General features: G+C 51.0%; 1 protein-coding gene across 2 annotated transcripts in view; it reads right to left on the minus strand.

The window, feature by feature from the left end:
- Positions 1-15,007, minus strand: part of PLCD1 (phospholipase C delta 1) — a 33,777-nt gene extending 18,770 nt beyond the window's left edge. Inside the window, exons 1-2 of one of the 2 annotated variants that reach the window (XM_020964464.2) lie at positions 14,801-15,007; positions 4,041-4,196 (exon numbers count right to left, since the gene is read on the minus strand). In XM_020964464.2, the coding sequence (XP_020820123.1) occupies positions 4,041-4,196; positions 14,801-14,909 (265 nt within the window). In that variant the 5' untranslated portion in view covers positions 14,910-15,007. Of the gene's footprint in view, positions 1-4,040; positions 4,197-14,800 lie in introns of those variants that run through there. The other variant, XM_020964463.1, reaches the window with a different exon arrangement.
- Between the last annotated feature and the right edge of the window lie 6,620 nt (positions 15,008-21,627).

Below are 21,627 nucleotides of genomic sequence, written 5' to 3' on the forward strand. Positions count from 1 at the left end.
GGTGCACCCAGGGGCACCCAGTGAGAGAGGAAGGGGGCCCAGAAATAATGGGACATGAAGATGGTGGGGCGAGGAAGGTCAGGAAGAGGGGTCCCCTCCCCCTGCCTCCCACAGGAGGGATCCTTTATTGTTCAGAGTAGAGCTACGGAGTCCTCCAAGGCACTGGTTTCCCCAGCCTGGGCCTCAGTTTCCTTATGTGTAAAATGAGCTGGAGAGGAAATGGCAAACCCTCCCAATACTGTGCCAAGAAAACCCCAAATGGGGTCAGGAAGAACCGGGCGTAACTGAAATAGCAATAACCATATCCAGGAATATATATGAGTTAGCATATGTAAAGTGCTGTAAGAATGCAACTCTCACATATTCATATGTGTGTATGAGTGCACACATATTCCCTAAATATGAACTCCCTACTGTATGAAGTAACACTTGCCTTTCTTGACCAGAAATTGAGCTCATCCCCCTTGGGATACAGGGTTGGGCGGTCTAGTCCACTCTGTCTGTGTCTGTCTTCTTCCCGAGCTCCTGTTCTGCGCTCTGGGTGCCTCTGGCCTCTGCCTTTCTGGCCTGTGGAGGCCACTTCTGCGCTCACCTGGCTGAGGCCTGCCCTGCACCCCCACTCCCACTCCACTTCCCTGGAGAAGGACAATGCCTTTCCTGCTTATTGGCTTGCTATGCTCCCAGGATGCATTGGGATGTGCTCTCCCCCCTCTTTAGGGAAAGAGCTTTGGGTGGAAGGGAGATGATGCCAGCACCCCAAATCTGTGCCTTGGCTCAGCTCAGCTTCTGCTGGCAAAGCCAGGTAGGGTGAGTGCTCTGGTACAGCTGAAAAGGAGCTCCCCAGGACTTTAAGGTGGGGGGCTGCTAGGTGGTGCAGTGGATAGAGCACCGGCTCTGAAGTCAGGGGGACCTGAGTTCATATCCAGCCTCAGAGCAAACACTGGACACTTACTAGCGGTGTGACCCTGGGCAAGTCACTTAACCCCAATTGCCTTAAAAAAAAAACTTTAAGGTGGGCCCTTGTGGCGCTGGAGACAACAGACCCAGAAACCGACAATGCTTCAGAAATATGATGGGGCAAAGTCAGAGACCAAACTGTTTGACCTTGGGAAAGTCACTGCCTATCTCTGAGCCTCAGTTTCCTCATCTATGAAATGGAGATAACAACACCTCCATGACCAACTTCCCAGGACTGTTATATGGATCAGAAGAGAGCATACATGGGAAAGTCCCCGGAAGTCTAACAGCCTTCTAGAAATGTGAGCTGCTCCCCAGGGGCCAGGGTTGAGCTTTGGAATGCCCAGAGCTGAGTGAGTCTTGGGCTCTGCATCCCGTGGCATTATTCAGTCAGCACAGGGGGACGAGTGAATGAACCGTAGCAGGGCAGGCTGCTTCTCTGGGCCTCAGTTTCCTCATCTGTAAAATGAGGGGCAGAATGAGATGGGCTCAGAGGTCTGGTTCTAGGGCGAGGACGCTGAGATCCCTGAGGTCTTTTCTGCATGTAGGTAGAGGATCCTGTGATCACTGACTTTTAGCCTTGCAGGGACCCCTCCCTTGATCCAGGCAACCCAACATAAGACAGGCAGACATGAGTGTCCCAGGAGTGGATTCATCACCCATACCCACAAGCCTCCTTCCACTGTCAAACATTTGTCTCTCCTGGGAGTGATACATTAAACTTGAAAGGGTGTGTTCAGCTTTACAGGGCTATAAACGAGACAGCTCTCAGGACTGTGGGGCCTCTCTCCAATTCTGATTTTTTTTTCTCTGCAGTTCTTCTGCCCAACCTCGCAAGACTCGAGGCTCAGGGAGGCAGCCCTGTCTGCTCCAGCCTTGCCCCTCCTCTACCTTCCTTTGCCTAATTCCTGAATCCCCCACTGAATCTCTCAGAGCTCCCAGCTTTGTCTAGGGCCAAGGGCCTAATTGCAGCCAGGCCAGGGTCTAAAGCCCATTGCTCAGACCAAGTGACCAAGGCACTCCCTCTTCTCTCCTCTCCATAGACCCTATACATGGGAGCCTCAAACTGACAGGGGAGGGGGCAGGAAAGGGTAGCCCGATCTGGCAGTGAGGAAGGTAAGGCCTTGGTTTTGGAGACCAAGACAACATGGCCATGCCTGGGTCATCTCTAAGTGATGATGTCTCTGAAGCTGCCCCGGGTATTAGAAGATTGGGGGGGAGGGGCTAGGGACTGAAGCAGGGCCTGCTTGCTAGGAGGGGCCAGCTCACCAGGCCTGAGGCTCTCCACCCATGCACCTGTACAAGCAGGAAGCCAGCCAGCTTCTCCTTCCTGACCTGTGTCAGTATCTATCTGGGTCTATGTCCATGGGTGGGGAGCGGAGTAGAGGACGGAGAGGACAGACAGCCCTCTGCATCTCCTCCCACCCCAATGCTACCCCTGACCTGTCCCCCCAGAGCTGGCAGGCTCTACCCTAATCTCACGCCCCTGCTTAGCGAGCCAGAAACCCAGGGACTCTGGGACTCACACTTCCTTCCCACCCTGCACCTAGCTGCCAGGCTTCATTCTTGTCCTTTTGCCCCAATTTAGTATGGGCTGTAAGCCAGCCACCCTGGCCTCAGAGCTACACCTTCTGTGGCCCAGGGTTCCATTCTATAACTCCTCTCTCCACATTCCATCACCCAGCTTTCCGTCCCTACCGGGGTACATTGTCCTGCTGACTCTGCCTGGCCCTTGGCACACAGGGTGGGTCCTGGCTGGGCAGGGCTGATCAGGAAGTGGCAGTGGGTTCAGAAAGCTATGTCTTCTCCACCCTCAGAGCCAAGCCCTGCAGGAAGGAGGGGACAAATGTCACCAGGGCTTGGGACACAGGCAGGGGAAGGAGGACTTCAGAGGACTCAGCTCTGCCACTCTGACCTGGGAGAGTGCCATCACTCCTTGGACTTGGTGAAGGAGGTGACCTAAATGACCCTACAGCCTTGTTCAGTTTGGACTCCATGACCCGATGACCCTTCAGGGCCTCAGTTTCCTTATCTGTAAAAGTTGCTGTAGATGGCCACCCCCAGGTCCATTCCAGCACTAACTCCGTGACCTCATGACCTCTCTCAGCCTCAGTTTTCTATCTGTATAAAGGGGGGTTGTACTCAATGGCCATCCCAAATCTCTTCCCGTTCTGAATTTCCCCCCCACAACCCCAGGAATCATTCTACAAAGGGCTGCTCCCCAGGCTAGGCTGGCTCCAAAATCACCACTTTGGGGGATTCCTTTCAGTCAGCTCCAAACTCCTTCAACTAGACTTTCACGCAGGCCACCTCTTTCCAGGGACTGGGAGACTCCATCAGCTCTGCTGAGATCCCCTGCTGCTGCTCCTGGCCCTTGAAAGTCCAGGGCTGTGTCCCCCAGAAAGGAGATGAGCTGAGCCTCGTAGCAGCTGTTCTGGATCTATCGGCAAGCATTCACCAAGGCCTTGCTATATGCCAGGCACTGGGAATACAGAGGAAAAGCCCCTGCCCTCAAGCAGCTTAGAGCCTGAGATAGAACACCTGAGATAAAGGCAGAGCAGGTGGAAGGGAGCTGGGGATGGGGGGATGGCACAGCCACTGGGGCTGGGGTCAGAGCTCTGTGATGGCTGGACCCGACCTGGTGCCTAGCGATCACGTGCCAGCCCCTGAATAACATACATCTTGCAATGCCCCAGAAGCCGAGTGATGCTCACTGATGACTTATGGTTTGGACTCTCTACCTTCTTCCCTCCTTTTTGGATTCCTTTCCCATCAGCTACAGTTCCGAGGGCAGCAGCCGGGTTTCCTCATTCCCCCAGAGTCGTCTGCCCTCTCTCTCTTCACCTCCCCCAGTGCTCAGCCCAGGCCCCTCCCGTGGCAGAGATTCCACAGGCAACCTGACTGATCCCCCAAGATAAGCAAGCAGGGTAGATCTGGTGGAGCCTCCAAGAGAAAGCCTGCTCTCCGACCCAGGTCAGCCCAGCTCAGTCTAGTCCTGCCCTGCCCTACCCAGCGCTGCTGTGCCCAAGCTGTGCTCAGCCCAGTCAGTCCAGATCCGCCCAGCTGAGCCAATCTCAACTCACAGAGCTGGGACTCTGGAGAACGCATCATTTTCTTAGACTCCTGCCAGATGGTCTTGCAGTCTTCCTGTAGCTTGTAGAATCTGTCTTTCCGCCATGAGCTGGACTTGACTTTCAGGAGCTGGGAGCCTTTCAGCAGGAATTTCAAGTCCCCATCATCTGCAGGCCTGGGGTGGGGAAGGAATCGAGGGCAAGGTTAAGCATGGTCTCCTCACATCAATCCCTCTCTGTGGACGTCACTGTCCCACCTCAGCACCTCCTCCTGTGCTGGCCCCAGCCCTCTGCTCCTCATTCCCCAGGTCCTGCACCCCCCCCCCAGATGACAGCTAGATCTGTCTCCCTGGCCAAGCCTCCATCTCCCAGATGTACTTGGGCTCCCTAACCCTCAGCACTGGTGCCTCCAGAGTTTTATCTATCTATGGCCCTCCATGGTAATCTCACTACTCTCCCTTGATATTCTTGTACACCCTCCAGGCTCCAACTATGATCTCTCTTTAGGACTTCCTGTGAAGGGTCTACACCTAAGTCCATAGAGACCACCCTCCACCACTGTGAATCAATAACCATTCTGCAGCTGAAGCAGTTTTGTTTTTTGTTTTTACAGACTCAGCCCAGGGTTTCTGACTCTGGAGGCAGCTGGCACTCTAGCTGCTCGGGCAGCCCGCTCTGCCTCTCCCCTATATGCACATGATTGCCAGATCTCCTAGGTCGGACCCTCTTCTCCAGCCCCACCCTGGATTTCTGTCTGACGTTAGGAGAGTTCTCAGAGTTGCTAACAGCAGCTCATGCTTAGCATGTCCAAATCTCACTCTGTTAACATTCTCTGCAAACCTGCTCCTTCTTCGACATTTCCATCTCTTTCCATTCTATTGAATACAACAAACATACAATAAATACCACGTGTGTGTGCAGGACACACATTCAAAGTTTGGACAAGCCAGGCCCCCTGCCCTCATGGGGCTTATGGTCTGGTAGGGTGCCATCACACACACACACACACATGCACATGCACATACATACACATACCATTCCAATACAAAGTATTGCTAAATGCACCAGAGAGGTACAAAGCATTTTGTATGATCTGAGACGGAAGATTGGTTACCCACTAAGAAGAGGTATTGGAAAAGGCTGCCTGCTGTCTGAATGGAGCTTCAAGGGATGGGGAGGGATTTAACAGGAAAAGAAAGAGAAAGGCATTATTCCAGACACCAGGAACAGCATAAGCAAAGGTATAGAGGCAGGAAAGTATGGAGTGTGTCCCAAGATTGGTGTATCATACTGTTTGGTTGGAGCGTAGAGGACCTGAAGGGGAATAATGTCAACTAAGGTTGGAAAGGTAAGGTGTCATGGGACAAAGAAGGGGCTTCAAGGCTGAGCAGAGAAATCTGAAATTGACTCAGGAGCAAAAGGGAGCCTCTTTAGACTTTAGAGCAGGGGCCCTGAACTAGGTTTCTTCACAAGGAGGATTTCTGGCTGTGCTATGAAGCAAAGGGTGGAGGGAATATTCAGAGAGGGGTAGTGGAAGGAGCCCTAAATTTGGTACTTGAGGACCTGAGACAGCACGCGTGTGTATGTGTGTGAGCATGTGTGCAGGCACGTGAGTGAGTGTGTGAGCATGTGTAAGTGTGTATATGTGTGCATGTGAGCGTGTGTGAGCGTGTATGTGTATGCATGTGTGAGTGAGTGCATGTGAGCATGTGAGCATGTGTGCAGGCATGTGCGAGTATGTGTATGTGTGTGAGCATGTGTGAGCGTGTGTGAGTGTGCGTGTATGAGTGAGTATGTGTATGTGTACGCATGTGTGTGCATGTGTGAGTATGCATGTGAGCATGTGTGCAGGCACGTGTGAGTGTGTGAGCATGTGTAAGTGTGTATGTGAGCGTGTGTGAGTGTGTATGTGTATGCGTGTGTGAGTGAGTGCATATGAGCATGTGTGCAGGCACGTGTGAGTGAGTGTGTATGTATGTGTATGCATGTAAGCGCGTGTGTGTGTGTGTGTGTGTGTGTGTGTGTGTGAGAGATTCCCCACCCTTCCTCCTTGGATTTTCCTCCTACAGCCTTTCCATCTCTTCTAGTTTCTGACAGCCAGCTTTCCCATGAAGACACCCCATCCTTCACCTCCTCTCCTCTCCCAATGCTTTCCTGCCATGGGGCCAGGAGGAGACACCGCTCCCCACAATCACGCCCATCCAGCTGTGCCTCATCGCTCTCTGCGTAAATTCCAGATGCTTGATTCTGTTACCGTCTGTATTTTTGTCTCTGGCCATGTGTCTGCCTTCAGGTCACTCACCCTCCCTAATTCCTCAAGGAAGTGCAGTATCTGAGTAAGGCTTCTCTCAGGGCGGCTAGGTGGCTCAGTTGAAGGAATACTAGGCCTGGAGTCAGGAAGACTGTCTTCCTGCGTTCCAGTCTGGCCTCAGATACTCACTAGTTGTGAATGCCCTGGGCAAGTCACTTCACCCTCTTTGCCTCAGTTTCCTCATCTGTAAACAGAGCTGGAGAAGGAAATTGCAGACCACTCTAGTATCTCTGCCCAGAAAACCCCAATGAGGTCAGGAAGAGTCAGACAGGACTGAGCAGCAGCGGCAGCCTTTCTCTCTCTCTGCCAGTCCCTGCCCACATCTTTGGTAACCTCATTATTCACAGCCCTATCATTTCAAACACCTCTTCAGCTCCCACAACCACAGTCACCCCTGAGGCCCAGCCCAGAGACTGACTAGCTTTCCTCCTCAGAGCCCAATCTCCACTCCTCCCCTCCTCCTGTGCCTGCTCTCGCCTCTTTGCATTGTGACTGGCAGATGCTCGAGTCTTCACCGTGCCCCCCACCCCCCAGTACATTTTCTCCCTGCTCTGACTCCACTTCCCTCCTTTTAAAGCCTCGGTCCGGCAGTGAAGGGTCACCCCCCTAGAGTTGCCTGCTTGTCCTTCCACTGTTCCTGCGAGGCCAAGCCTCAGCCTGAGGTCCCCTCCCCAATCTGAGATCCCCTCCCCCCTCCAAGGGCCCCACCATCGGCCTTCTCCACTGTGACTCCCAAGTTGCCAAGCACAAAATGAGCAGCTGCTGAGACCTGCCAGTCCACAGTAAAGTCAGCCGGGCCTTCACGCCTGTGGCAGAATCTCTGATTTCTCTCGTGGATTTCTCTGCGAGCTCACCTCAGCTCTGAGCCCAGCCTTCCTCCCTCCCTTCCTCTCAGCAGACCATCCGGCTTCCCATTAATCTTTTTTTATGAAGTACTTGGCAAATACCAACACACACAAACATTTCCATATGCAAAAAATAGAAAAAGAGGATTGTGTGTGAAATGATGACTATTACACACAAACTCATTTGAAAATTATAGAGTAAACAAATTTAAATTATTAATATAGAATTACATGTAGAATTGCTATATAATCTTGTACATCACTAAGACAATAAAACAAAGTGCTGCATTCCACACCACAGGCCCCACCTTGCCTGCCCCTGTCCCTCTCTGAACCTCCATTGACTCTCTTCTGTAGTTTTTAAATGTTTCTTTGATGTTCTTTCCTGCTTTTTCCTTTTTATCACTACCATTACCCCTCCACCCTAACTCCTGACTCCCCCTCCCAATAAAAGCCCTCCTTTATAACAAACATAGGTAAGCAAAACAAATCCATGCATTGGCCACCCTTGAAAAAGTATATCTTATTCTGCGCCCTTAGTCCACCACTTCTCCTCTGAATGGTGATATATTTCAGGACCATTCTGTCAATCAGACAGTCAATAAACATTTATTAAGCACCTACTATGTGCCGGGCCCTGTGCTAAGCACTGGGGATACAAAAAGAGGCAAAAGACAGTCCCTGCCCTCAAGGGGCTCCCGTTCTAATGAGGGAGAGACTAAGCAAATAAATACATTCAAACAAGCTGTAGCAGGGTAATTGGCAATGATCTGGCAGAGAGGAAGCACCAGAATTGAGGGGCCAGGTAAGGCTTCCAGTAGAAGATGGGATTTTAGCTGGGACTTAAAGGAAGCCGGGAAGGTCAGTAGGAGGGAGAGCCTTCCAGGCCTGGGTGGGACAGCCAGAGAGATGCCCAGAGCCGAGAGATGGAGGCCAGGTCCCTGGATCCAAGGGGACCACGGTGTGAGAAGACTGGAAAAGAGGAAGGGGCTTTGGACAGGACAAGGGTTAGTTAGGGTCCTTGTGTCCATCAGCGCACCAAGCCCTTCCATTTTGCAGCCACTCTACAGCCTTCTGTCTTCCTGACAGGACTGAGGCCATTTGCAACGAGCACCAGCATCTTCCCTCTACATGGCAAGGCCTCTGTCCAGGCTCTCAAAGGAGGAGGGGGCCCTTCTTGCCAAAGCAGACTCCTTCCCTTGAGCCCACCCCCTCTCTCTTCCATCTCTCCTTCTCACTGTCTACAAACACCCTAAAGAAAATATTTAGCAGACCCTTTCATCCCCTCCCCTTAAGCTCACCTCCTTTCATCCTACCTCAGAGATTTTACTCTGTTTGACCTTGGGTGAGTCACTGAACTCAGCTTCCTCACTGTAAAGTGGGGATAATCTACCTCACAGGACTATTGTAAGACTCAATAACCTAGAATAAGCTAATGTTTGCACTTTGTAAATTTTAGGGACAGAAAGAAGGGGGATCCAGGGACTTGCATGGAGGGCTGGGGAGGGGCAGCAAGCTATTCCATCTGAGTCAGAAAGGATACTAATGCACATTTACAGACCTAAGGCTTGCAAAGTGTTTTACAAACATCTCTTGCAACCTGAATCCTTGGGGAAAGTGGGGCATGGGGGCCTGGCTTGGCCTCTCCCAAAGGCAGAGTGGGGCAGCAGAGGAGCAGAGGCCTCTCACAGGACTTCCCCCATTTACAAGCCTCATTAGAGCTTCAATTGATCTCAACAAAGATTTACCCAATGATACAAAATTTAAATATGATCCAATCCCTGCCTTCAAAGAGATTGCATTCCACTGAGGCTGTGCTCCCAGGGGAATAGTGAGGTTACAAGGTATCCGCTCCTCTTTTAACCTCTAAACTCTACAAGGAAGAATATAGGACCTGAGACCAAGAGCGACAGGGTCTTTGAGGCCATCACACCCAACCTCCTCATTTTACAGATGAGGAAACTGAGGTAGAGACAGGTGACATGACCTTCCCAGAGCTAACAGTTTGAGGTAGGATTTGAACCCAGATCCTCCTGACTCCCAGTCCAATGCTCTTTCTAATATGTCACACACTGAACCCAACCTCTCTGAGTGAATGAGCTCACAGAGGCCATCCCCGCAGGAGGGGGCTGGGGACACATGTACAGTTAACCAGAAGAGGACAAATTTTGCTCCTTTCATTAGGTCAAGGCTGGCTCCATGCGGGTTTGTCATGGAGTTTTTCCCAGCTGGTTAGGCTTCTTACTTGAGTTAACCTCCAAAGGGAAGCTAGCTTCATGATCAGGGCTGGGTTGGACGGGCCAGACCAGGGGCTGGGAACCTTTGGCCTCAAGGCCACCATGGCCCTCTAGGTCCCTTTGACTGAATCCAAACTTCACAGAACAAATCCACTCAACAAAAGTATTTGTTCTGTAAAACTTGGCCTGGGTCCAAAGGCCGCACCCGAGGACCTAGAAGGCCATGTGTGGCTACCCCTAGGCCAGACCCTGCCTACTATCTCCAGTTCTGCATTGTAGTGTGATGGAGAAAGGGTGGGACTTGGGGGCCAGGAGGACCCGGCTTCAAAGCCTGCCTCTTTTAGCTGTTGATCCTGGCCAAGTCACTTAGCCCTCCCAGCTCCAAATCTATGGTGCTCCACAGGATTCCCTCATCCGGGCACTGACGCCAATCTCACCTGCTTCAGAGTCAGCTGTGCCCATTACACCAGCTCTGACTGCAACAGATGAGGGCCTGCTGCTTGAGGGCCTGGGGGAGCAGCCAGTGCAACCCAGCAAGCACCTAGCTGACCATGGATCTGACACATAGTAGACACTTAGTAGGGCAGCTGAGTGCAAATCTGGCCTCAGATACTTACTAGCAATGTGACCCTGGGCAAGACATTTACTCTGTTTGCCTCAGTTTCCTCATTTGTAAAATGATCTGAGGAGGAAATGGCAAACCACTCCAACCCCAATCCTCACCCTAACCCTCAAAAAGGGATCACGAAGCCTCAGACATGACCAGAGTGACTGAACAGCAGCAAACACTTGGACAACCTAACCAAAATGTAGCTGCTGGCACACACATTTTGAAAGGTGGGAGAAAGGAAATGAATACATTCTTCCTTTAAAAAAGAAAAGACAAACAAAGCATTTCCTTCCATCAGGGAGCTCAGAGCCCTTCCAGGAGGGTGGGAGAGGCAGGGAGGTCCAGGGGGAAAGTCTGGAGCCCAACGACCAGAATTCAAATCTTAGGTCAGCCACTTACTTCCAGGATGACCTCAAGCATGCACCTCACCTCTTTGGGCCTCAGTTTCCTCATCTGTAAAATGAAGTGGGTTGGACAGGATGGTCCCTGAGCTTCCTTCCTGCTCTAAATCTATGACTGCACACAAGAACAAAACAAGAAAAAACCCAAGGAGGAGAGGAAGACCAAGATGGAGGGAGGGCTGGGAAGGAGGGCCAGGATTGCAAAAGGCCGAGGTGACAAGGAAGGGCCCTGATTGTCTGGGCCAGCCATATTAAGGGGAGAGGGGCTGGAGGAGGGACAGGGAGGGGCCATTCCAGGAGGAAGTAGCTCAGATCTGGGCCAAGCACTAGGTGTTATCTCAGAAGACTTTCCTTCCTCCAGGGAAGGGTTGGAACCGTCCCCTTCCCTTCAGGAACAGATAAGAGATGAGGAGAAGCCGTGCCTCGGCTCAGACAGCAGCCACAGAGACTTCCCTATTCTCATGGTCAACTGTGCCCAACTCCCATGGGGACTTCCCCTGCCCTCAGCCTCAATTTCCCCAACAGTCAAAAGTGATGAGTCTGCCAGCTGCAAGCATTGAACTTCTTCTGGCTCTGAAATACTAATTAGATGGGATCTGAAAGAATCTCTCCCTCAGGCTGCAAGGGAAGTCCAGATTCCTCCCTCCCTGGGACCAGAATCACAGACTTTAGAGAGCTGGAAGGACCTCGGAGCTGTCTAGTTCAAATCATGCCTGAAAAAGAATTCTCACTCTACCCTTCCAGAAAAGTAGTCTCCAGCTGCTACTTTCAAACTTCGAAGGAGGAGGAAGAGGAGGGGGAGCCCAGCACAGTGGGACAGCATCACACAGAGTGGCTAACCTGGTTTGGGAGTCAGGAAAACCCACGTCCAAATCCTGGCTCCCCTCCTCTGGCCTCCATTTCCTTGTCTATCCAATCAGGCCTCCAATCTAAGGGACTTTCCATCCCTATGTCTACGAGCCAGCCCCAGGACCCTCAGTCTGTCTCTGCACCTTCCCCCTGGGTCCTAGGTCTTCCCTCTGGGTCAGCTCTCTTCTACAGCACTGCTCCAATGTGCCCCCAGACTCCATGCTTGGAAGTGTTTAATAATCAGCTCTCCAAAAAAATGCATGCAGGACACTCTCAAGTTTAGTCAGCATTATTAATCCTTCATCACTTTCTGAAGACTAGACAATCAACCGCACAATAAATCTGGCACCGACTGTTTGGAGCTTTTGTGGATTTCTGAGGTAGAAATGCTCATGCTGAAAACAAGGAGGTGTGTCCCAGCTCCAGCAAACATCAGCCCTGAGTCTTGCCTTCATTAAACATTCCCAGTCCCCACACCCAGTCCTCACAGGAGGAAGTCCCAGGGCAGAGAGGACCAATTGACCTTGGGACCCTCCCCCCAGGGGTTAACAACCTCCCTCAATCCAGAAGGGGTTTGGGCCTCAAAGAATTCCCCAGAAAAGTCTCTTGACCTCCAGAAAGCTACCACAAAGCACCAGGAGGAGCCGGACCACCCAGAACCCAGCAGGAAATGATATCCTTCACCAAGCAGGCCTGGGGGCAGATGGGAGATCAACACTGCTCTCCTTTCCTCTCCTCCTGGCCCTGCTCCCCAGGTCAAAGCCTATTTGTTCACCCCTGCCAGCTGTTTGCCCAGCTGCTGCCCAGGTGATGCTGGTGCCTGAGTATGAGCAAAATCATTCAGACGCACTGGGGCGAGCCCCCTCACCCCCACCTCCCTACAGCTGGGAACCCTCCCCCCACCAGTTGGCTTACAGCCACCCAGGAACTAATCTGCTATAGAGAAATAAGGGAACCCTGAGGCCATAAAAACGGGAGTGAGAGCATTGACCAACAAAGCAGTCCATCCTCCTCCCCAAGACCAAGCCACAGAGAGCCCCTATAGAATACTGCCACCTCCCCCAGGCTGGAGATGGGGAAGGGACACTCCCTGCTCCCCCACCTCCTGGACTCTGGGCCTCAGCCTAAGAAGAGGCCAAAAGGAGAGGAGAGTGTGGGGAGGAAAAGAGTGATAATCCCTGGCTTCCAGGCTCATTGTGTGACCTGGGCCAATTAGAACCTCTCTGAGACTCAGTTTCCCCATTATTCCTAGGAACCTTCACTGAGAACCCCAGAGGTCACAGGTCTGCCATAGTTTTCAAATTGTTCCCAGTGGGTCTGCTTCCTCCACTAGACTGAATAATCCTCCTCCTCCTCTAAAGGAGCAGAGCTGTGGAAGAGGAAAAGAAATATCAATAATCGTAAAAGTCAAACTAATTGACTAACAAACTGGTGAGAAGCTGCTACCTGGGACAGGGGTCTGTAGTCAGTGGAGGCAGTGTGTCTCAGTGGAAAGAGCTTGGGATTTGGAGTCAGGTCTGTCATTGACTCCATGGGTCACTAGAACCTCTGGGCCTGTGTCCTCAACTATAAAATGAGTGGATTGCAATAGACAGTAATACTACATAACGGCTGGGGCAGTGAGGTGGCAAAATGGACAGGGCGCAAGTTCAAATCCAGCCTCAGACACTCACCAGTTGCATGAACCTGAGAAGGTCTCTTCACCTCTGTTTGCCTGAGTGTCCTCATCTGTAAAATGATCGTACCTCCCTGTCAGAGTAGTTGTAAGGATCAAAGGAGATACGCACAAAGGGCTCTGCACAGTGCCTGGCAGATAGTAAACCCTATAGAAATATTAACTATTATTATCACTCTCATTATGTAGAGCCTTATTAAGGTGGGTTTGCAAAGTTCTCTATGTCAGTTATCTCATTTGAGGGGTCCTGAGGCTCCTTCCAGTCCCAGACCTATGGTCTTATGGTGGCAGAATGAATCTATCCACAAATATTTTCCGAGTGACTTCAGCACACGTACCAGAGCAGAGCAGACTAGGTGCCTTCTGGGTGGGTTGGGGGGGGTGTGCTTGGCCTGGTGTCCCCCTCACTAGGAAGCCACTCACAAGGAGGAGTAGGAGCCCTCCTTCCTGCTGAGGCTGTGAAATGACATTTACTCTACCTCTCCCTATTGCTGACCTTGCTAATAATACCCCAGCCGGGCACCCCTCATCCTGGGCCTCCCACACTTGACAAGCAGCTTGAGGGAGTGAGCCAGGGAAGGATGCTGTCTTATAGCTGGGTGAGGGTCAGCCTCTATGCATCCTGTGCCCCTGTGGAGAGCCAGAACTCAAATCCATACTCCCAAGTCCCTACTCTCCAAGCCTGGGGCCAAGACTCTCTCCCTCTTAGCTAATGATGGAGATAGTGAGCCCCCAGAAAGAGAGCCTTGGAAACTGCAGGCATGCTCAGGGAGCAATGTCCATAGGGACTGGATGAATGCCCAGTGTGTTCCACCACATTCATAATGCATGCATGCATGCACGCATGTATACATAAACAAACAACCTCCCAGACGCCATTCTGACTAGGAGGGGGGACAGCCCTCAAAGACCGGAGCCAAAGAGAAGGTTGCAGATTAATCTTCTTCTTACCTCCAACCAATCCAAATCCCCTACTGGGCCACAGAGAGATTCACACACACGCAGATTCATATGTACCAAGACAAGTAATTACACAAATGCACACACATGTATTTCCACCTATGAAACTTCACTTCTACCAATTACTTGGCCGCTGTCTCCCCTCTAGACATGCACACCTGCACTCTGCAGTTACTCCTCAAACACGTGTATGGGCACAGCTACATGAGTGTGCTGATTGTGCATGGTGCAAACATAAGGTCTTACATGGAGAGATGCTCTATAGAGCGCCACGGCTGGAGAGATCACACTCACTCATATACACAATCATAGACGCCAACTCAGATAATCCCATGCACACCCACATACACATTCAGAGACGCACCCAGATGTGGAGAGCGCACAGATGTCTCCATGTTGTGCATCCATTATCTCCTGCCACATCGAATCTCTACCTCTAAGGTCCCAGATGGCTAGCTGGCTCAGGAACGGGAAGGGACCTGTTGGCAGAGCCCAGCTGGGAAGTGGCAGAGCTGGGCAGGAACCTAGACGTCCTGCGCTCTGGGGGCGAGGGAATACGCGGCCTTGGATTGCCCTCCTTTCCATGGCAGAGCCTCAGCTCACAGTCCGGAGAGGCTCCCGGGCCGCAGGTGTGCCTCGCTCCGCCTCGGCAGCCCCGCTGCGCCTCGGCAGCCCTGCGCACGCCAGCATGCACACTGCCCAAGTTAGACGGGCGCACTGCCCCAAGCACGGTGTCGAGTACTAGGAGGAGTCTGGAGGGGGCGGGCGGAAGAGATTCTACCTTCTCCTGCCAGGAGCGGGACCGCGCTCGCCGGGTCGCGCACCCGTCGGTCCCCCCCCGCCCCAAGCCCAGCTCCGGCCCGTCCCTTCCAGCCTGGGCTGACCCCACTCACCCAGCCTCTGGGAGTTGAGCGCTGCTACATTCAAGCTCTGCTCCCGTAAGAAGAGTTCCCGGGAGTGGTTCCGCTGGGGGCGCCAGCCCAAGCATTGCATGGTGAGGGGTGCACCCTCAGCCTGAGAGCCAGAGGCTGGTTCCGTCGCTTGGGCCAGCCGATCGTCTGTCCCATCCCCCTCCGCTGGGCCCCTGGTCTTGACTGAGTAGGGCAGGGCCTACCCAGATGGAGGCGGGGAAAGGAAGCCGGGGGGTGGAGCCAGGAGCCTGCTGGACTGTCCAGGGTCCTAGGACTGCACAAAGCGGCAAGAGGAGGCCAGATCTTGGAGGGTGCCTCGGAGGCCTCGGGCTGGTGATAGGGCTCCCTAATGCCCCAAGTAGGACTCAGGCTGAGTCAAGGAGCTAATTGCCTGGCTCCTGGTCCTGTCTGTTGGCACCTCAATACCCCTTAGCCAAAAGAGCCCTACAGATAATGAAGGACAGCGATGAAGCCCTGCCCAGCACACACACACACACACACACACACACACACACACACACCACTCATACACATACATACACGCACGCACACACACACTCACTCACACACAAACACACTTACACACACTCACTCACACACAAACACACTTACACACACACTCATACACATACATTCACACATACACACACAAACACAAACACACATATACATTCATACACACACTCACATATACATATACATATACATACACTCACACACATACACTTACCCCAGCTTTCTCTTCTCTAACCCAAATACCCATGTTCAGAAAAGCTTAGCATTTTCTCCTTAGAGCCTGGAGAGGCCTGAGGCCACCCATTCCACTCTGTCATTGACAACTGAGAAGAGGGACCCCCAAGAGGGGAAGCAACTTCTTCCCGGTCACACAGCTGCTAAGTGGCAGATTCAGGCCAGGCTCGATGCTAGATGGGCTCACCACAGCCTGGTCTCCAATTACCTCAAGAACCTGACCACCTTCTTCCCCTGGACTTGCTGAGAGTGAACTTCCTAAAATGTTCTCTTGAGAACAGAATGCCGTCCTCCATTAGTGGTCTGACCAAAGCAGAGAGCCGAGAGTCCCCCTTCCTCATTCTACAAACAACAAGTCTCTTAAGACAAGCCCAAAGGCTCTCTCAAGTGACACCCCCTGTCCTGGGTGACAATCCAGGGCCCTGAGGGACAGGGCTGTCCAGTTAAGAGATGGCCCAGACCCAGAGGAGACCCCAAATGTTTGTGCCACTGGGTGAAAGTACCAGAGAAAAAGCAGGTGTAGCCAGAGCAGGGTGAAGCCAGAAACTGTATGCTTCCCCATTGGGAGGAATATAAAGCTAAGAAGGGAAGGGAGAACAAGCATTTATTAGGCACCTTGTGTGTGCCAGGCACTGTGCTAAGAGCTTTACCAATAGAATCTCCTTTTTTCCCCCTCACAATGACCCTGGGAGAGAGGAGTATTATTATCCCCATTTTACTGATGAAGAAACCAAGGTTAAATAGCTTGCCCAAGATCACACAACTAATGTTTCAGGTGGGTTTTGAACTCAGGTCTTCCTGACTTCAGGCCCAGCTCACTGAACCAGTCAGGTTCAAGGCCCCCAGAGGACACCATTCCCCACAGGGTCTTCTCCTGGGGCCCTCTCCTGTTCTCTGTACTGTGTCTTGGGAACTGCAGTAGCCTCGGGTTTCTCTTCTCTCGCCTTGGCAGTATCTCCACCATTGGGCACACAAGTACCAAGGCGAGGTGCTAGGAGCAGAGCTCTGACTCTGACTCCTCTGTGTCTCATCCCCTGGGGAGCTGTGTCCCCCAAGAGCTTCCTGTCCCCCACAGTGCTGGTGCTTAGGGTCTGTGGAACACAACACTGGCTAAGCCCTTACTGGTGCCCAGACTCTGCCTTCTGGAAGGAGGCCTAGCCACAGGGGAGGGCTGTGGAGAGACATCTTCAGGAACCAAGAACTGGTTAGAGACTTGGAAATGTGGGCCTGGGTGGGCAGCATAGTCATGCCCAAGGCGGCCAGGATTCGAATCCTGTGTGACCCCAGGCAGGGCACTCAGAGCTTCAGCTCCTCATCTGTAAAATGGGCCTGCTAAGGTCTGTGATTCAATTCAGACTACTTATTAAGGGCTTAGTGTGTGCCAGCCATTAGGGAGACAACAAAATGAGGCAGTTCCTGCCCTCACATAGCTTACATCCCTACTGAGAGGCACCAATTTACACACAGCTAAATCAGCACCACCATAGCCAACACACCTGAAAGCACAGACTCAGAACTGATGTCAGAGCTTGGAGCAGTCAATGCTAAAAGACAAAAGGTGAGCTATGCACTGGGGTGCAATGGTCTCTGCACCACTGAGGGAGGAGAGAAGGGACGGACTGCTCCCCAGTGCCTCCATTACTGCTTCTAAAACCATGAACCCACAGGACAGAGAATGCTGAGGCGAAAAGGTGGGGGCAGGGAGACTGTAGCAACTCCCTGGTCCTGAGAAGAGTAATAGTGAAATTCCTTCTTCCTCATCTCCTCCTCCTCCTCCTCCTCTTCCTCCCTGCTGGCTCTCTCTCTGAGCCTCTCTGTCAGTCCCGTAGAATCCTGGGTGGTAACTGCATTGACCAGTTATTATGTCTTTCAAACCATTCCATGATGCTTTTTTTTTTAAGATTATTCAATTTCTGTATCAACCAATGGCTCTTAAACAGGAACCAGATTCAAGGTTTTATTTATGAGTAAAAGCCATTTGACAATTGATAGGTGGTCAAAGGCTATGGATAGGCAGTTCTCAAGGAAAGACATCCAAGCTATCAACAGCCAGATTTTTAAAAATGCTCCAAATCACTAACAGAGAAATGCTAATTAAAACAGCTCTAAGAGCATACCTCACACCCGGCAGATTGGCAAAACTAATAAAAAAAAATGAAAACAACAAATGTTGGAGGGGCTATGGGAAAACAGGTGCATTAATGTATAGTTGGTGAAGCTGTGAATGGGTCCAATCATTCTGAAAAGCTCCTAAACTCCTAAAGGGTATCTGCCTTCAGATCCAATGATTATTAACATTAGGTCAATACACCAAAGAGAGCAAAGAAAAGCAGATAAGAACACATATGCACAAAGACTTTTATAGCAACTCTTCCTGTGGTGGTAAAGAACCAAGGGTGTGCCCATCCGCTAGTTAAAGGCCAATCAAAAGTTTACATAAGAATGTCAAGGAATATTCTTGTGCCATAAGAAATGGTGAAAGGGACGGCTTCAGAGAAACAGAAGACTTATATAAACTCATACAGAGTGAAAGGAGAAGATCCAAGAAAATGGTGTGTACGATAACAACGTGGTCAAGACAAACGACTCCGAGAGACACAATAACGGAGGAGTGCAGTGACCAAGCAGGATTCTACGGCATGGATGACAATGAGTACTACCCCCCTCCTGACTGGGAGGGCATGACCTAACTAGGAACATAGAACAACACATCTTTTCCAACGTGATCATTGGGGCTGAGTTTTACTTACTACATATATTTGTTAGAGGACTCGATTTTGTTTTTTCAGCGCCGAGTGAGGAGTGACAAGGAAAAGAAATTCTTGTTAATTGAAAAATGTAACGAAAAACTTTTCTCTAAAATGTCAGTATGTGTGGTGCTTGAAGGACAGCACACTGGGAGTGATTAAAAGGAACATGAGATATGGGAAAGGAGGGAAGGGGAGGGGGGGTACCCTGAGGACACACAGAGAAGGCAAATCTCTTCCCAAATTGCTGAGATTTCTCCCCCAACACCTCCCCTCCTCCCCCACCCAGTAAGAATCTAGAGGAACCCCAGAGATGTTACTGGCCAGTAATTAGCAACCACAAAGCAGAAAAAAAAAAGATTATGTTACATGGATGTGGATCCTCATGGACTTCCCTAGACAAAGAATGAGCTAAGCAATGGTGACATAGGCTGGTTAAGGAGAATCTTTCTTTCTAAGCCCCGACTGAGACAATTAGCAACTGCCCTGTGCGTGACTTCACGAGTAAGGCCTAGTCAAGGAAAGCTCTCCCCAGCAGCTGAGGGAAGATGTGAGCTACAGAAAACCCAAGTCCCTGGGATGCTGAAGGAGGAGCTGGAAGCATGGCTCTGACCACCCGAGGGTGGGGGCCATCTGAGAGGGAGTGGTTGTCTTCCCTACCAAACCTGACAACTCAAACCCCCAAATGCCGTGATGTCTGCATCCAGAAAAGTGTTGGACATGGAGCTGCGGGCCTGGGGTTTGCATTTTGGTTCTGTCACTTATTGCTGCGTAATCCTGGACCTTAGCCTTCTAATCAGTAAAGCGAGGAGGTGGAACTGGATGACTTCTAACGCACCTTTCTGGGTCTAAATCAATGATCATGGGACTTTTCCAGATCTCTCTTACATGCTGCTGCCTGGTGGCCTCCCCTCCCCCCCCACAACCTTATAGTTGCCTGTTGCACACCTATACTTGTCCATATTGTCTCCCTAAGAGAAGCTAATATTCTTTCTTCATTTCTTTATTTTTCTTTTTGGTGAGGCAATGGGGTTAAGTGACTTGCCCAGGGTCACACAGCTAGTGAATGTTATGTGTTTGAGGCCAGATTTGAACTCAGGTCCTCCTGACTCCAAGGCTGGAGCTCTATCCACTGAGCCACCTGAAGAGCCTATTTCATCTTAGTTTCTTCATCCTCAGCACCCAGTGCCTGGAACACAACAGATGCTTAATAAATGTCTATTGATGGATCGACTCTGAGTGCCTAGCACTCTGCTCCGCACATTGTAAGCACACTGGATTGAAAGGCAGGTTAAGACCCAGTAGTGGAGGGCCTTACAAGCTGATGAATTTGGCCTCTCTTCTATCTCCAATGTAGTCTGCCCTTCACCTATTATCAGCTAAAACTCATCCACTTCTCCGCAAGCTTCCAATGATGCCCCCCTCCTTTCTGTACCTAGCATTGGCCTCTTGGGGCGCTTTTGATCTAAATGAGAGCCTAGACTCCAGAGTAGCAGCCCTACAGGTGCCCTTGGAGAAATTCCATCTTCTTCAACACCCTTTTGGCCTTCAGAACACCGCGTGACTGTGGGTCATGACCTGTGTGGCAGGCTCTGTGCTGAAAGAGGGGCAGTAAGTCAGAGGCCCCCTCCTCTTCATTTTGAGGGAAAGGACTCCCCCTCCCCCAAACCTTTGCTTTTCCCAACTTGGCTAGGACCCCCCATCCTCCCAGGCTCCCAGGCTCATGGCTCAGGATCATCACGGACTGCTCTCTCTCCTTTACCCCCAGATCCAATCTGCTGCCAAGACTTGTGGATTTTACTGCAACCATCTGTTGAACACACCTCCTTTTCTCTCCTCTCACTACCAAGACCATGAGGCTGGCTCACCTCCAACCTGGACTATTGCAGTGACCCTCTCACTGCTCTGCCTGCCTCAGTCCCCTCTCTGGTCTATCCTCCATACAGCTGCCAAAGTGATTTTCCTAAAGCACAAGTCTGATCACAGAAGCAGAACTAGGAGAGAAATGTATTCAATAACAACAACATGGTTAAAAAAAAACTTTTTGAAAGACAACTCTGATGAATGTAATGGCCAATTTCAATTACAGAGGACAAATAACAAAACCTACTTTTTGCCATTGTTTTTCAGTCACGTCTGACTCTCTGTGACCCCATGATTTCCATGGGATTTCCTTGGCAAGGATACTGGAGTCGTTTGCTATTTCGTTCTCTAGCCCATTCTACAGATGAGAAAACCGAGGCAAACAGGTAGAATGACTTGTCCAGGGCCACACGGTAAGTGTCTGAGGCCAGATTTGAACTTAGGGAGATGAGTCTTCCTGACTCCAGGCCCAGCACTCTATCCACTGCACCACCTGGCTGCCCGATGAAGCCTGCTATCCACCTCTTAACTCAGAGTGCAGATTGAGACATTTTTGGGCATGGCCAATGAGGTAATTTGTTTTGCTTGATTATACATGTTTGTAATGAAAGGATAAATAGTAAATGCCAAATTAATTTAGATATCTTAGAAAGTGTTCAGATGAGCTGGAGTGTGTTCAGCTGAATTGAAGGCACAGGGTCAATTCTTGTGGGGCCATCTATAAAAGAGTGAGCCAGCTGGGAACATGAGGAGTCGAGCTTCTGGCTTCAGAGAGGAGAGCATTGCTCTGGCTAAGCCCAAGTACCTGAGAAGGAATGTTTAGAAGGGAGAATAAAGAGCTGGGGCTTTGCTATCTTCCTCCCCTCTCCCATGCCTTGGCCAGAAGAAAACCCTGTGAACTTCTGAGGGTTGGTGGGTCTTCTCAGCACCCTGGAAGCATCCTTGTGATGGTAGCAGTTACCAGAAACAGCTACACTGGGAGCCAAGCACAGGTGGAATGTGATGAGGAAAGGCAGATCTAAGGAGCCCAATGGTATATCTACAACATGCCTACGGGGAATTTCCCCATAGAGGGGAAGAAGCATTTCTAGCCCCCAGGAGCCGTGCTACTTCCTTGCCATATTGGGTGTCCTTCAAGCTTGCACCCAGTTTCTTCTGGACTCTGTATTGCTGGGTGAGTGTGTCCAAAGTTTAGGGGATGTTGTGGACCAATGTTACCAACTTAGCAAAGATCAGTTTCTACAAACTAATTAAGTTTGACTGACCAATGTCAACTGATAATCATGGTGGGGATGGGGTGGGGGTGGGCATTGTTGGAGTCTCATGAGCTATATCTAGCTTTAGAAAATCACCCCCAATTCCTCAGAGTTACCCCTAGACTCAGGGGCCAAATTGTCTGGCTGAGCTCTGGGGATCGACTTGACAGTACAAGTGTGGGAT

The sequence above is a fragment of the Phascolarctos cinereus genome, unplaced genomic scaffold (assembly GCF_003287225.1).
Source record: "Phascolarctos cinereus isolate Bilbo 61053 unplaced genomic scaffold, phaCin_HiC Scaffold_4;HRSCAF=312, whole genome shotgun sequence".
NCBI lineage: Eukaryota > Metazoa > Chordata > Mammalia > Diprotodontia > Phascolarctidae > Phascolarctos > Phascolarctos cinereus.